The sequence below is a fragment of the Ranitomeya imitator genome, chromosome 9 (assembly GCF_032444005.1).
Source record: "Ranitomeya imitator isolate aRanImi1 chromosome 9, aRanImi1.pri, whole genome shotgun sequence".
Lineage (NCBI taxonomy): Eukaryota > Metazoa > Chordata > Amphibia > Anura > Dendrobatidae > Ranitomeya > Ranitomeya imitator.
In genome coordinates this window covers 29,590,326-29,607,595 of record NC_091290.1, presented here as the reverse complement: position 1 = coordinate 29,607,595, position 17,270 = coordinate 29,590,326, and the positions used below count along the sequence as shown (strand labels likewise).

At 45.4% G+C, this 17,270-nt stretch overlaps 1 protein-coding gene across 2 annotated transcripts in view; it reads right to left on the bottom strand.

Annotated features, from left to right (window-relative positions):
- Positions 1-17,270, bottom strand: part of PACS1 (phosphofurin acidic cluster sorting protein 1) — a 106,119-nt gene that overhangs the window by 27,237 nt on the left and 61,612 nt on the right. The window contains exon 24 of one of the 2 annotated variants that reach the window (XM_069740244.1): positions 6,528-10,194. The exons of the other annotated variant lie outside the window; for it this stretch is intronic. Coding sequence (XP_069596345.1) covers positions 10,079-10,194 — 116 coding nt within the window. The 3' untranslated portion in view covers positions 6,528-10,078. Of the gene's footprint in view, positions 1-6,527; positions 10,195-17,270 lie in introns of those variants that run through there. 2 annotated transcript variants of the gene reach the window in all.

Genomic DNA, 17,270 nt, shown 5'->3' with positions numbered 1-17,270 from the left:
AAGAAGACAAAAAACCAATGTTAGAAAGGACTGGATTTCTACATGTACATAATACTTGTATCAAGAAAACACAATAAAATCAATAATAGACAATCGATATACAATTATTTTAAATAATAAGGTCTCCATGCAACAAATTTTAATTTTTAAACCCTTTGGGTTTTCAATTGTCAATCCTCATCTTCCAAAAGTCAGTTTTTTTGTTTTACTTTCCCCGACTTGGCCTTTTATCTCAGAATTGTGTTGTTGTGTGTGTTGTATATTTCAATGGCACAATCGATTCATTATACGATTTGGGGAGGAGGGAGGGCTGTTGTGGCATCATACAGTGTGGGGGGAGCAGTAGGGGACATCATACTGAGTGTGTTGCATTCTGGGTGCATCATACTATGTGGGGGGGGGGAGCTGGAAGACATTATATGGTGTGGGGGGCGTTATAATGTGCGTTAGGCCTCTTTCACATTTACGTCTTTTTGAAGACGTTGCAATGCGTCGCTATGTGTTAAAAAACGCATCCTGCAAAGTTGACCACAAGACGCGTTTTTTGCACATAGACTTGTGTTACCGACGCATCGCGACGTATGGACACACGTCCCATACGTCGTGCACTGGATGCGTCGGTATTTGGCGGGCCATCTGTTCGAAAAAACGTTCAAGGGAACATTTTTTCGAACGTCGGGTCCTGCATTTCTGACCGCACATGCGCGCCGGAACTCCGCCCCCTTCTCCCCGGGACTTTACAGTGGGCAGTGGATGCGTTGAAACACTGCGCCCGCTGCCCACGTTGTGCCAAATTTGCACAACGTCCCTCGGTACGTCGGGCCGACGCTTAGCGAAGGCCCCGTACCGACGTAAATATGAAAGTAGCCTTTGGATCATATTGTGTGTGACGGAAAAAATATGGAAACAATGTGTGAGAGTTGTGGGGGCATCATACTGAGTATGGGGAGCTATGGGTGACAGCATAGTGAGTGTGGGAGCTATGGGTGACAGCATACTGAGTGTGGGGAGCTATGGGTGACAGCATACTGAGTGTGGGGAGCTATGGGTGACAGCATACTGAGTGTGGGGAGCTATGGGTGACAGCATAGTGAGCATGTGGAGCTATGGGTGACAGAATACTGAGCGTGGGGAGCTATGAGTGACAGCATACTGAGCATGGGGAGCTATGGGTGACAGCATACTGAGTGTGGGGAGCTATGGGTGACAGCATACTGAGTGTGAGGAGCTATGGGTGACAGCATAGTGAGTGTGGGGAGCTATGGGTGACAGCATAGTGAGCGTGAGGAGCTATGGGTGACAGCATAGTGAGCGTGGGGAGCTATGGGTGACAGCATACTGAGCGTGGGGAGCTATGGGTGACAGCATACTGAGCGTGGGGAGCTATGGGTGACAGCATACTGAGCATGGAGAGCTATGGGTGACAGCATACTGAGCGTGGGGAGCTATGGGTGACAGCATACTGAGTGTGGGGAGCTATGGGTGACAGCATACTGAGTGTGGGGTACTGTGGGTGCATCATACTATGTATATTGGGCTGTAGAAACATAATTCTGTGTGGGGAACTTCAGGCACATAAATTAATGGTGGAAAGGTAATGAGTGTGTTGGGGGGCATCATACTGTGTGTGGGGAGCTGTGTGTCCATTATATTATGTATATTGGGCTGTAGCGACATAATTCTGTGTGGGGAATTTTGGGCACATAAATGGTGGAAAGGTAATGTGTGTGTTGGGGGGCATCATACTGTGTGTGTGGGGAGCTATGGGTGACAGTACTGAGTGTGGGGTACTATGGGGGCATCATACTATGTATATTGGGCTGTAGCGAGAGAATTCTGTGTGGGGAACTTTGGGCACATAAATTAATGGTGGAAAGGTAATGAGTGTGTTGGGGGGCATCATTACTGTGTGTGTGGGGAGCTATGGGTGACAGCATACTGAGTGTGGGGTACTATGGGGCATCATACTATGTATATGGGGCTGTAGCGAGAGAATTCTGTGTGGGGAATTTTGGGCACATAAATTAATGATGGAAAGGTAATGTGTGTTGGGGGGCATCATACTGTGTATAGTAGAATGAACTGTAAAGATAAACTGTGTGGGGGTGCTGTGGGATACACTGTGTTTATCATCCCTGCGCTGTGACATCACTATGTATGTTTATTATTTCTGCACTGACATTACTGTTTCTTATCTCTGTACTCTGACATATCTGTGGGGGAATTTTACAATTGTATGGGGGCCACAGGAGCCATAACTGTTAGTATTGTATAGGGGACATAGATACTGTTTGTGTGGATGGACAAAGGGGAACATCACTACTGTAACCTTTTTAATTTTTGATGATGTTGTTACTATGGCATGCAAATTTGTGTAAAAGTAGGTGAAAAAGTAGGGAATGTGCTATAGAAGTGATCAGACTTAGATATGTATGTGTTACATCCCGCAGAGTTGAGTCATGGCTGGAAGAAGTCATAGCGGTCTGTGCCGGATGAAGCCTGTCTGATCCTGTTTTTTTTTTTTTCTTGAATATTGGAGGATTTTTTCCTCTTTTTGTGGTTTTCATGTTAGAGTAGGACTGGCAAGTGTAAGGACCCTTGACGCGGGTTGCCAGCTTACATATTATGGCCAGAATATCAACCAATACCTTACATATATTGATATGTTTTTTTGCATGTTATATTTCTTTCAGGGTGCAGTTGGGCCCAAATGGTTCTGTAAACTGTGGCCTCTGTTCACACAGGATGCATCATAGTTAGCACTGGGCAGCCCGCCATAGGGTATATTTTTTTGCATTGGTGTACCACACGGCTGTCATGATCCCAATGGCAGGGGATCACTAAAGGACAAGCACAGATACAAACAAGCTCTAGGGCGATGGAACCTGAGCTGACCGCGACCCTGAACCTAACACACAAATAAAAGTAGCCGGGGAACGTGCCTACGATGATCCTAGACGTCTCGCTCCAGCCGAAGATCTAACTTCCCCTATTAGAAGAAACACAGACCTCTCTTGCCTCCAGAGAAATACCCCACAGAAATAGCAGCCCCCCACATATAATGACGGTGAAATGAGAGGAAAGCACATACGCAGTATGAAAACAGTTTCAGCAAAATGAGGCCCGCTAAAGCTAGATAGCAGAGGATACAAAAGTGAACTGCGCGGTCAGCGAAAAACCCTTCAAAAAACCATCCTGAAATTACTTGAACTCATGTGCCAACTCATGGTACATGAGGAGCAATTTCAGCCCACTAGAGCAACCAGCAGCAAAGAATCACATATCTGCAGGCTGGACTAAAAAAAACCAAATAAAGCAAAACACCAAAACAGGAAAATCCAAACTTAGCTTGACCAGAAGGTTCTAGGAGCAGGGAGCAGAGGTAACAAGACACACTGGATACATTGATAACCGGCGAGGAAATGCCAGCAAAGCCAGGTTAAATAGGAAACTCCCATATCCTGATGGAACAGGTGGAACCCAGAGACCCAGGAAAGACAAGTCACCCATCAGTAACCACCAGAGGGAGCCCAAAAACAGAACTCACAACACACGGCCAATCTCTGATTGAAGGCTGGCTGTTTCATTTGGTATTGCACCTGAGGCCCATTTAGACAGGTAAGCATCTCTGCCTGTTTTTGATTTTTTTCTGGATAAAGAATAAAAAACAAAAATTTGTGCTTTAAAAAAAAACAAAAAAAAAACACATCACAAGTCGCTGGATTTACGTGCACTGGTTACACATACATGGTCTGCAGAGCATCCGTGTATAACTGGCATCTATCACTATATGGGGTAATATTGGTATTAGTTACAGTGGTTTTTGTTAATGACCAGTATGGTGGTTCCATACAGTCACCAGTGTGTGTGCAGGTAATATATGATCATGGTGTGGTGTGGACCCTTGTAGGTCGCATTATTGATCTTGGTACAATGGATTTTCTCCATTAACAGGATGGTGGTAATAATAATCAGACACTATCTGACGGTAATATAAGGTAATGGTGTGGCGGCATATTTTGCCATTGTATAGCGATATTGGCAATATTTTCAGTACTAATAGTAATTGTTATTTGGCAACTGTGTGTCTATTATTTAGAAGTATTAATTAGAAAATTGTCTTTTTGCTAAATTTAGCAAGATATTTATATATTTGTATTGGGAGGCAAACAAACTCTTACAACAGCACTGGGGCACTCACATCTTCATGGTGGTGGGAACCCAGATCTAACATTTTGAAACGTTGCACTGGATCCCAGCTACAGACGGAATATACTGCTAATTTTGCAGTCCCAGGTTAAAGGTGTACATACTGCTATACTGTGTTACACATGTATATATTTCAAGGTATAGGGGGTACTTATTGTGGTATACTACTGTATATGTATATACGTGTCACATGGTGATTCTCAGGAGCCAGTCGGTTTCCGCAATTGGCCAGGCATAATGATCTGTTGCGGCGAGGGACCAAATGAAGGGTCAGGTGAAAGAGCGCCTCCCTCAAGGAACCAGGGGCAAAATCCATGAAGTATAAAAAAAAAAAGAGTAAAAACGACCGTTAATGGTGGATAATCTACCGGAGCCTAAGAGGTGTTGAAGCTGGTGAGTAACCAGCGAACGTGAAAGTACACTAAGCTTGGTGCGAAACCTGAATTGCTGTCTGGGAGAGACTATGGGATTGTTCGTACTGTACTGAGACAGGGACTGAATTCTGAAAGGGCGAGCCCGCTGTGGTAGTCATTACATGCTAGTGCATGAACTGTTGATTTTGTGGTTATACCTTTGTGCCCAGAAGAGGCTGTTTTGTTTGAATCCCTTTGAGTTTTATGGAAGCAATAAAACTTCAAATGTTTGGACCAAACGACATTGACTGTATGAACGTTACCTACTGCTGAGTATGAATCCCTACAATTGGTGGAGAATGCGGGCATGAAGTAGCAAAGAGCACAGGTGATTGCAGTGTAAAGTTTGAATGTCCTGAGTAAAGTGTTGTGAATTCTGCTCTTGGGTTCCCTCCAGTGGTTGTAGGTGGGAATGCAGTTGTCTCTGAGTCGCAGTCCTGGCCAGGTGTATCTGCTGATCGCAGTTCTGACTGGGATATTTAGGTGTGCAGGATTCATTAGTCCTTACCAGTTGTCAATGTTTCTTGTGAAGTGTTGGATCACTTTCTGGCTTCTCCTGCTTAGCTGCCAATTCAGCAAAGATAAGTGTCTGGTTTTGTTTCTGTGGCACACATGAAGTGAGCTTATATTCTGTGCGATTCTTTTGTTTTTCTCTTGTCCAGCTTAGACTGTGTCAGTGTTTTCTCAGTCTTGTTGGATTCTCTGGAGTTGCAGATATACGCTCCATATCTTTAGTTAGATGGTGGAGTTTTTGTATTTTCTGCTGTGGATATTTTTGGAAGGATTTTTAATACTGACCACTTAGTATCCCGTCCTATCCTTTCCTATTTAGCTAGTGTGTGCCTCATTTGCTAAATCCTGTTTCCTGCCTGTGTGTGTCTTTTCCTCTACTACTCACAGTCAATATTTGTGGGGGGCTGCCTATCCTTTGGGGTTCTGCTCTGAGGCAAGGTAGAAATTCCTTTTTCCATCTATAGTCCTCCGGCTGTGTCGAGGTGTCTAGGTTTTGTTAGGCACACCCCACGGCTACTTCTAGTAGCGGTGTTTAGATTAGGGTTTGCAGTCAGTATAGTTACCACCTACTCCAGTGAAAGTTTTCAAGCTGCTCCAAGGTCACCTGATCATAACAGTAAAGACAGCTACAGCATTGCAAATACAGTCTGGAAGCATGGAGGAGCTTGTTATCCATCTGGTCCAGGCTAATCTGCAGTTGCAGAAGCAGAAAACCCAACAAGAAATCAACAAACTCATGATCCAGCAGTTGCAACAGCAGCAGCAGATGGCTCTCTTGGCGGAAACTGTCCATCCTAGGGAGATGGCACCTTCCACATGTCAAAAAGCAATTGAAATTTGTGGTCTCCTAATTTGCATATTTCTTTGAAGATCATTTTCTTTAAAAGTAGAACATGGATTGTGGAACTAAAGGTCAGCTTCTTCTGAGGGAAAGCAACAGTACATATTGATGTTAATCTTGTGCTTTTATACCTGACCGCATTGCAAAATATCTGCGCCAATCTTCCAGTATCGGAACTGATTATTTTAATAACACACATCACAATAACTGTAAAAAGTATTTTTCCAGGTGCTTTGATCAAGTCAACCCTTCTAACTTATCGTAAGTGCCCTCTACACAAAGCAGTTATGGATCAGGGCGAAGCCAAGTAGATTACAGAGGCAAGAAGAACAGGCAAGTATGACTAGAGATTTACACTTCCCCGATCTAGCGTCCAATCCGGTCCCCCAAGGCGGCCTTTCCCTTCTCCCCCCGGCATTTTCGGCCTATCGTTGCGAGAGGTCTAGTCACGGAGGACCGGAATGAACACCAAACCAGGGCAGCAAAAATTAAAATTAACCTTGTCTCATGTAGTGACCAATTCTACAGCAGATACACACAGAACACGGTAATATGTAAACCACAGAAACTTTAATGAAAACAATAAGAACGATAATAAAAACCATTAAAAAAAAAAAACATAAAAATAAGCTGTGAAGCAAATTATATACATTTGTGCAACACCAGACGAGAGGCTAAAGAACGGCATGGGGCATCTGGAAAAAAAAATATGGCATTTTGTAGGGCAGGACTTGGACCAAAACCCATCGGGGTGAGCTCTATTGTGCTTTACTAGTCGTAGAATAGATCATTTCATATTAAGACATGAAAAATGAGTCAAGCAAATAATAAAAAATAAAAGACTGACCAGGAAGGCAGTACAGGACCATGGAGTGTGTGTAACCTCCCGTAGTTGGAGTTTATGACTTCTAACCTTATAGTTGTATGATCTATGACCATTCGTTTGCTCCTGACATCTTGTACATTGCCTTCGTCTCGGTTTGACCTTCTGTTGTAAGCACCAACAATTCATGGTAATTGTGTCCGTGTAACAGGGTATATACATTTTGCAGGGAATCGAGTAACAGGCACATTGGATATAGAAATGCACATGTAACAATCGGTATAGATGTCGGCATCGTAGAGCGCGTAACATATTTGCCTGGAATCAGACCATTTCTATACTTGTGCCGCACATAAAACATGTAACAATTTACATCACGGTGTAACAGTGTCCGACAGGTGGTGTGTATGCATGGATCAACAGGCGGGGCGGTTTCCCATTTCCCATTTTAAGGAGTATGCTCATCTTGTGCGATCAGGAGCGCACTACTCCCCTGCCTCCTGGCTTCCTTAATGTCGGGGGGAAGGGTGCACTCCTGAAGACTGACAGTTCGGACTAGCTGCATGGCGGCGCTGCTGACCCAAACTGTGCCCTCTTCATTGCTGCTAGCGGAGACAGCATCAGAGGGCCAAATCCAGACAGCTTCAGTGCAGGGCTTACAATTTCGAAAGCAAAGAGCTTGTAAGCGCTGCGCTCCTTACTTAAGAAACCGGCCCCTATGGCAACGAGCAGTAAACCGTAGGACTAAAAATTCCCACGCTATCGAGATGTAAAATTGGAAAGTTGCTCGTTTTTTTTACCAACACTTTGCAATTTTGCCCATTGAACAAGATGAGACACCCCCTTATTTTTCCCAAGTTCTTCATTTGGCTTTTAAGCCATCGCTCCAAAAGAAGCAATCGGAAAACGCGCTGCCCCTCGTCACGTAGAGAATACTAATGCTACCACGTCACGTCACTAAGACTAGAAGCCTAATTTCTGGAAATGAAACCGATACATTCAATTCTTAGCCAATAAAGGCCAATGGAGCTTTGTAATATCAGATTTCCCAAGATCTGACACAAGCCGCATAGATGACGCAAGTGTGCGATATTCTCTTGCTTCAGCATTTCCACTAAAACACTCTGGACCCCATTCATCAAACCCATCTAACAATAAGAAATTGTGACCCATCGCATCCGTTTTTTTTTTGCTGCCAGCGGATAGGTATATAACAGACTTGTCCACAATAACCAACCTGTTGCTTATTGCCACATTATTTCGCTTTGCCACTTTATATCTTTAGTTCTGCCGGCTTCTTCTTGTCCGACAAAGATTACAGTATTTTATTTTAATAGGAGCCAGTTGAATATTTTCTGGAGCCTAAATTTGGCACTTGTAACCTACCAGACTCCGGCCCATCAAAAATAGCAACACAACAAATTCCCTTTTTACCTGCCGTCTACCAAAAGACCAGACTGGACTCAGGTAAGTGAAGAAGTGAAGGAGGACTACAGCGCTCAGCAAGAAAGACTCAGGGGGCTCTAAAGGAGTAGCCGATTTCGGCTGTAACATGGCCCGGGATTGGTTCTTTAAAGGATTTTCTCACCATCGTAAATCGTCAAACTTACAACGTTCTTGTGAGAACGAGCAAATTTGCAATTTACCGCTTTTAAAAAAAAAAATCCATTCCATTCTCAAAAACAAAAGGATTTTTTTAATTCTAACGTGTCCTACTTAAAGCCTAGGTTACCGGCCACCTCTGCACTCTATGGAAGGTGGCCACGCGCTTGAAAACTATAAAGCTTGTCAGGTCGGGTCACTGGATCCAGCAAGCTTCAATCCCCCAGCGCTACTCTGATGGTGCAGAGGCAAAGGTTTTTTGCATGCACCGGCAGAAAGCGCACAGTTCGGGCCAATGGCTGCCGGTCCGAAACATTGATCTTTTGTGAAAGCAGGGCCAGAACCAGGCAAAAAGGAATATGGGAATGGTGTTCTGCTTAAGACAACATGACCATAACCCTTTATAAAGGTTGTCCTCTACTTTTTCATTGATATGGATAGGTCATCAATATCTGATCGGCCGGGATCCGCCACTCGCCATTCCCGCCGATCACCTCGGCCAGGGTCTGACACCCACCATCCCTGCTGATCACCTCGGCCGGTACCCGGTATCCCTGCCAATCACCTGTTATCGGTGTCAGTGGCCATAAATGCCCACTTGCAGAGCTGTCAGTCTTCTGGTAGTGGCCACGTCAGGGTACTGCTCATCCACCTTTTATTGATCTGAATAGATGAGTAATACCTTGACGCAGCCACTACCAGAAGATGGTCAGCTCCGCAAGCGAGTATTTCCAGCTGGTGGCCGTCAACACCGATAACAGGTGATCGGCAGGGGTGCCGGGAGTCAGACCCTCGATAATCAGTCATGGATGAAGTATCCTAAGGTAGATCATCAATTAAAAAGTAGTGGACAACCTCTTTAATTTGATATCCTGCAGTTTACCAAGCTGATTTGAGAGCAGGGAGGGAGCCATCATGAAAGGCCTGTACATCATGCTGCTCTTAAACTACCTAGCAAAAACCTGCTGTCGGATTCTCTTTAAGAAAGGCGGAGGGAGGTTGGATCCATCGGCTATGTTCAGATGTGGTGAATTCGCTGCAAACCATGGGCAACGCACATGTGTGGATGAAACGTTCTCCCACACACTGAAAATAGAAGCACAGAAACGTATTCTACAAAATGAAGTATGGAAGTTCCCCCTTAGAGAAGCTGATCAAGTCCAGCTTAAAAGCAGCAAAGACGAGACACAACATGGAGACGAGAATACCAATAGACACGACACAAGAGTCGAACTACACCGGGACACACGTAATGGGCAGATCTGGACCCATGGCACCTAAAAGTGCTGCAACCTATGTGCAAAACCACACATAACATGTAGAGTGCGTGTGCACATGTCAGCAGAGCACACAGACACTACACTGGCTTCTTTTCCACTTCAGAAATTTTAGCTTTTCAGACCTGAAAAACCTGTTATGTTGTAAATGTAAAGTGATGTAGCAATGTGACATGTGGCAAGAGTTGGACAATGTCATGATGATCACACGGGGTAATATGTAACAGATGGTATCAGCGCTTCATCACCGACACGTCCATCCAGGAGATGCGATGAGAAGGGTATAACTATGCACTGAAATACGACACAGCGTCACAGTTCACGAGAGCTGCATGTGTACAAGAGAATGCTGAGAGTGTGCAGACAGGCTCCTCTGTTTGACGACGTTAGGGAAGAATGTTCAGGGTTTTCCGGCCGGACTGAACACCCCAACAGGAAAGTATTTTACGTGAGTCGGCCACTGGGAAGCCACCTGGAAAAACTTCACGTCGCTGAAGAGCCGTCCGTCAACGGTGACTGAAAGATAGAATGTATAAAAGAGCATAAGTCATGACACGTAACAATGGGTAACGCAGTGATGGACTGGTGCTGGGAACAAGGACAAAGACCACGGCACAGTCTTCACAGTAGCAAAGAGACAATCACCAGAAAGCACATTTGAGCAGTTAAAGTAATAAGCATGCCTATCTCCATCAATCTGCTACACCATTCACAGGGATCCGGATCCCACGTTAGCATGTCCAGTGGAGGCCTCATCAATCAGATGCTTTAATTGATTAGGTAGTTGCATGGAGTAGATCGAGAGTCAGCAGCTGAACAGAGGAGATCGAGAGTCTGCACCTGAACGGAGGAGATCAAGAGCCGGCAGCTGAACGGAGGAGATCGAGAGTCGGCAGCTGAACGGAGAAGATCGAGAGTTGGCAGCTCAATTGAGATCGAGAGTCGGCAGCTGAACAGAGATCGAGAGTCGGCAGCTGAACAGAGATCGAAAGTCGGCAGCTGAACAGAGATCGAGAGTTGGCAGCTCAATGGAGGACATCGAGAGTCGGCAGCTGAACGGAGGAGATCGAGAGTGAGCAGCTGAACGGAGGAGATCGAGAGTCAGCAGCTGAAGGGAGGAGATCGAGAGTCAGCAGCTGAACGGAGGAGATCGAGAGTCGGCAGCTGAACGGAAGAGATCGAGAGTCTGCAGCTGAACGGAGGAGATCGAGAGTGGCCAGCTGAACGGAGCAAATCGAGAGTCGGCAGCTGAACGGAGGAGATCGAGAGTCAGCAGCTGAACGGAGGAGATCGAGAGTCAGCAGCTGAACGGAGGAGATCGAGAGTCGGCAGCTGAACGGAGGCGAGAGTTGTCAGCTGAACGGAGCAGATCGAGAGTCGACAGCTGAACGGAGGAGATCGAGAGTCAGAAGCTGAACGGAGATCGAGAGTCGGCAGCTGAACGGAGGTGAGAGTTGTCAGCTGAACGGAGCAGATCGAGAGTCGGCAGCTGAACGGAGGAGATCGAGAGTCAGCAGCTGAACGGAGGAGATCGAGAGTCAGCAGCTGAACGGAGCAGATCGAGAGTCAGCAGCTGAACGGAGGAGATCGAGAGTCAGCAGCTGAACGGAGCAGATCGAGAGTCAGCAGCTGAACGGAGGTGAGAGTTGTCAGCTGAACGGAGCAGATCGAGAGTCGGCAGCTGAACGGAGGAGATCGAGAGTCAGCAGCTGAACGGAGGAGATCGAGAGTCAGCAGCTGAACGGAGGAGATCGAGAGTCAGCAGCTGAACGGAGGAGATCGAGAGTCAGCAGCTGAACGGAGCAGATCGAGAGTCAGCAGCTGAACGGAGGAGATCGAGAGTCAGCAGCTGAACGGAGCAGATCGAGAGTCAGCAGCTGAACGGAGCAGATCGAGAGTCAGCAGCTGAACGGAGGAGATCGAGAGTCAGCAGCTGAACGGAGGAGATCGAGAGTCGTCAGCTGAACGGAGGAGATCGAGAGTCGTCAGCTGAACGGAGCAGATAGAGTCGGCAGCTGATAGGAGATCAACTGGCTTTCATTAAAATTGTTTGACTTCTATATTCTTTTACTTCCCGGCTGGCAGCAGAATGAGCTGAGAACCCATCAGTAAGCTTCTTCCGACAGGGAGTTTGTAAAGTTGCCTTTTTCTGAGCTCCTCTCGGCTGAAATATGACCACATCAAAGTTTAGATTAACTTTTTTTTTTTAAATTCGTTTATTAATTCCAGAATAAACTGCACAATACACACGTTTGCATTTGTCATTATTAGTAACAGTATGAAATACAGATAGGGGTCATGCATTATTATATCTAAAAGTATTACAAAAGTGACAAACTGTGTATGTTAAATCACTGACGTCTTACAAATCACCTAATATACAACATTTAACTACATTAACTTAACAATAGCAATAATGCGCCGCCAAAGGAAAATTAATACAGATTTCACCCCGTAAGTGATGCCCCCCAAACCACGAGCCCAACCTCCACATAGTAGCCAAGCTAATGAGGATTATAAAGTATTATAAGAGGAGTTCCATCTACCCCAAATCTTTTCAAACTTGCCTGGGCATCCTCTATTTTGATATAGTGTACGCTCATACGGGATAATCGAATTCACCAGATCAACCCAGGCTCTGAGAGACGGGCAAGAACCACCCATCCATCGTAATGCTAACACCTTTCGTGCCATAAAAAGTGACTCTCGTAGAAATATTCCGGTGCAATGATCCCAAGCTTCCGCATCCCACACCCCAAATAAGCAGATCAGTGGTTCAAGTGGGACAGGGATCAGTAATAAGGATGTTAAAAAAGACGTCACCTCACTCCAATACTGACGAATAACAGGGCATTTCCAAATCATGTGGATGAAATCCGCATCACCCGAATGGCACCTCAAGCAATCCGACGAGTGGAAGCGGCCCATTTTAAAAAGCCGTACCGGGGTCAAATAAGACTGATGCAGAATATATAATTGAGTCATTTTATTATTAATTGAGGGAGAGACTTTAGTTGGGGACTCCAAAATATCCTCCCATTCTTCTCCCGATACATCAGGAAGAAGTCCCTCCCACTTCCCTTTGACGGAATTTATAGTAGACCCATCTCCCATGGACAACAAATAAGTATATAAGGAGGAAATAAGTCCTTGAGGGCCCTGTGAGTTGAGAATACCTATCAAAGGTAAGGATGAAATAGCTCGATCCCCACCCATACTCCGCATATGTGATTGAAAGGCTGATCTTAGCTGTAAATAACGGAAGAACTGAGACCTCGGAACACTGTGGGTATTCTGTAATTGTACAAAGGATGCAAAGACCCCCTGGTTATATACATCTCTCACCGAGAGAACACCATGCGAGATCCAAAAATTAGTGGATGGATGGTTCAACAGTCCCGGAAAGTAACTATTATTCCATAGAGGCATTTCAGCCACTACATCTACAAATCCAGTAACTTTTTTAATTTGTCTCCATATTGATCGTGCCAGCCGGTGCAACTGTAGCAAACAGGGGGCATTAACTTTCTCTAGTTCTAGAAACCCCAGTGGACAATCAGCCCGGGCACCATGGAGCAAATGACTCTCCGAGTTAGGCAGGGAATTATTAGGCATCCATTTATTTATCGCCTTGGCCTGGCCGGCGAGATAATATAAGTAGAAATCTGGCAAAGCCGCCCCACCCCCCTGCTTCGGCCTCTGTAATGTCGACAATTTAAGTTTGGGCCTAGTTTTCCCCCATATAAAGGATGTAACCAGGGAGTTTAACCTTGCGAAGAAGTGTTTGGGTATGGGCACGGCACTATGTTGAAGGCAATAGTTAAGCTTAGGGAGCAGTATCATTTTAATTAGATTAATTCGGCCGGCAACCGAGAGCGGGAGTTTGTTCCAGGTTGAAAATTTAATTCTAACCAAATCTAATAGTGGGTAGATATTAAGTTGTAGATCTAATTGGCTGTATTTGGACATGTGAATACCTAAATATTTGAAACTGGATACAATGGGGAGCGGCGAGAGAGTTTCGAGGCAGGGTGCCTGGGTATGTGAGAGAGGGAACAAGGCAGATTTATCCCAGTTTATATATAGCCCTGAAAATTTACTGAACTTATCTATAGTCGCAATCACCTGTGGTAACGTTTCCTCTACTTTGTCCATAAATATCACCATATCGTCAGCATAGAGACCGATGGTATCCACTCGATCCGCAATATTTATTCCCTTAATACCATCAGAGGTTCTTATGCGTATTGCCAAGGCCTCTATTGCCAAGGCGAAGAGGGCCGGGGATAAAGGACATCCCTGGCGAGTTCCCCTATAAAGGGAAAAGGGCTCAGAAATGGTATTATTCACAACTATACGTGCCCTGGGCTTCCTATATAGTATATCTATCCCTCTTAGAAATTTGTCCCCAAAACCGTATTTCCTCAGACATGCAGATAGAAAGGGCCATTCGAGAGAGTCGAAAGCCTTGGCTGTATCTAACGATGCTAGTGCCCAGTTATTATCTGTTTCTAGGGAGCTATACTGAATCACTGATTGAACCCGTCTAATATTGATGGAGGTGCTTTTTCCCGGCATGAAGCCAGTCTGGTCAGGGTGTATAAGGTCTAATATGATTGCGTTCAGTCTAGTAGCCAGAATTTTAGTAAAGATTTTATAATCCACATTTACCAACGATATTGGACGATATGACCCACATTCCAGAGGATCCTTCCCCTCTTTCCTGAGCATAACAATATTTGCATCATAAAATGTTTCGGGCACAGGTCCTCCCTCCCATATTTCCCGAAGTACCTTCAATAAGAGTGGTGCCAGTTGATCACAGTATTTCTTGTAAAACTCAATAGGAAACCCATCCGGCCCAGGGGCCTTCCCAGTGGCCATATCCGCCATAGCATGTTCTACTTCCTCCATGGTAAATTCAGCGTCCATATAGGCCCGCTGGGTTGGACTCAACAAAGGAAACACTATATCTGATAGATAATCCAGACACTCAAAGACATCAAGACCACTACCAGATTTATACAGCGTCTCATAGTAATCATGAAAACACTGAAGTATCTTATCCGTGGAGGACACCAATGTGCCATCGAGTGTGCGGATTTGTAGTATAGTATTGGAGGTATTATGTTGGCGTACTAAGAAGGCAAGGAGTGTGCTAGCCTGGTTCCCTAGCTCGAAGTAGGATTGACGGGTAAAGAATAATTTGCGTTTTGACTTGGTGTCCGCATGTTGAACATATAACCTCTGAGAAGCAAGCCACTCAGCCCTGTTACCACTAGTTTGACTAGATATATAGGCAGCCTCCGAGTCTTTCAGCCGCTGCTCTATCTCATCATCTTCCCTCGCCGTCACCCTTTTAATGTAGGAAATTGTGGAGGACAAACACCCCCTCAAATAGGCTTTTAGAGTATCCCAGAACAAGCCAAGATTTTGGGGTTCCGGGTGAGTTGAATTAAAACAATTCAGCTGGTCAACCGTTCTATCATTAGAGTCCATTAATTTTAACCAAAAGGGGTTCAACTTCCAGGGCATATTATTATATGATTGGCCATATTTAAGTTTGAGGATAACCGGACTGTGGTCCGAAATCCCTCTACTGCCATGCTCAACACCATCCACCCACAGTGCCAAATTACTAGAACCGAATATGTAATCTATGCGAGATAAAGATTGCCTAGTGGATGAGTGGCAGGTATATCCTTTAGTCTCTGGGTGATGCACTCTCCACAAATCCAGCCATCCACTACCATCCATAAACAACGCCAGTTGGGAGGGGGGCCAAGACCGGGGATCCCCAATTGTCGCGTCATCTAATCTCAATCTGTCCAGGGACCCATCCATGACTAGGTTAAAATCTCCCATACAAATAACACTAGCATCAGGATAATTTAAGGAGAAACCCAATGCCATACGAAGGATCGAAGTACCAGCGGGGGCAGGGGGATTATAGATACATAATATCACATATTCTCGCGAGTTGATAAATGCATGCACAAAGACAAAGCGACCCTCCGGATCCCGCCGTGCCTCCCTGGCCTCCCATCTAACATCTCTATGTATTAACAGAGACACCCCTCTCGAGTAGCTGGTGTGGAATGCGTGAAGAGACCACTGCACCCACGGTTTTTTTGTATATCGAGCTGTGTCTCTAGTCAGATGTGTCTCCACCAGTGCCACAATGTGTGGGCGATACCGTCTAATCTGCGAGAATACTTTAATTTTCTTCCGGGGGGTTTTGATACCTCGTATATTCCAGGTCATAAATATGATCTCAGATCCCATATTGATACTTAAAAGAAAGGAAGATGTGAAGTAGTACTCGGGTCCGGTTCAGAGGCACCAAACAAGGCTTAAAAATAGTGTTAGCGGCAACCATACACATTGAACAATCAAAACTAATACAAAAAACAACAACCCAACATAATGTAACTTTAACAGTAGAGAAGTACAATCCTGCACTCCTGTGATCAAATAGAAAAGGGGATACCCTCACTGACTCCAGCGTCCGGTATTATTAATAAGCTCAGCACCCACACGGAGAGCTCCTTTTTCCCCCATATTGCCATTGGACAGAAGAAGCCGATTAGGAGTAATTTACAGTGGACACCTTGTAGGACCGCAACCATTCAGTGACCTCCGCCGGGTCCGTAAAGAATAAGGAGGAGCCATCATGGACAATACGTAGTCGAGCAGGATAAAGCATGGCGTAGATAATATTTTTATCCCGTAGTTGTTTCTTAATTTCCATAAATCGCGCCCGCTGCTTCTGAAGCTCCATTGAGAAATCCGGGAAAATTGATATGGTAGCATTGTTGAATTTAATAGGACCCTTCTGTCGCGCCAAACGGAGAATAGCATCCCTATCCCTGCAGTTGAGAAGGCGCGCCAAAAAAGGTCTAGGCGGAGTTCCAGGGGGGAGAGGTCTCGCTGGGACCCTATGGGCCCTCTCCACCGAGAATGTTGAGGAGAATCCATTTCCCAGAGAGGTTTTAAGCCAGTCTTCCAAAAATTGTTCAGGTTGCTGACCCTCCGAGCGCTCTGGCAGGCCAATAATTCGAATGTTATTGCGGCGCAGCCTATTCTCCAGGTCATCTGCCTTTTGTTTCCAGGCGTTTATGGAACCGGCGACCTTTTTCAGAGTAGTCTCCATAGGGGTGATAGTATCCTCCACATGGGACACTCGTGTTTCAACCTCTGAAATACGTCCTCTCATGGCCTGCATATCATGCCGCAGACGACCCACTTCAGTGTGCACGTCCTCTATCTTTTCAGTAAGGGACGATCTAGTGAGGGATATAGCCTGCATTAATTGCTCAGATGCTTGCTTAAGGGTCAGTTCCTCTTCTTGCTCTCCCTCCTCAGTATCATCGGAGAGGCGATTTTTACGCTGGGCCGGCGTAGAATTATTCCTGAGAGTACGTACATTATCAGGGGGATCCTCCCTGGAGTATTTCCTCAATTTCTCAGCAGCCCCTGCCCCTTTGGAGTGATACATGGTGGGCAGCAGAAGGAGCCACACAAGTCAGCGGGCACAGGATATAGGGCTGTTTTTTTTTTTGGAGAAAAAAGGGCCACAAAACAAGCAGCTG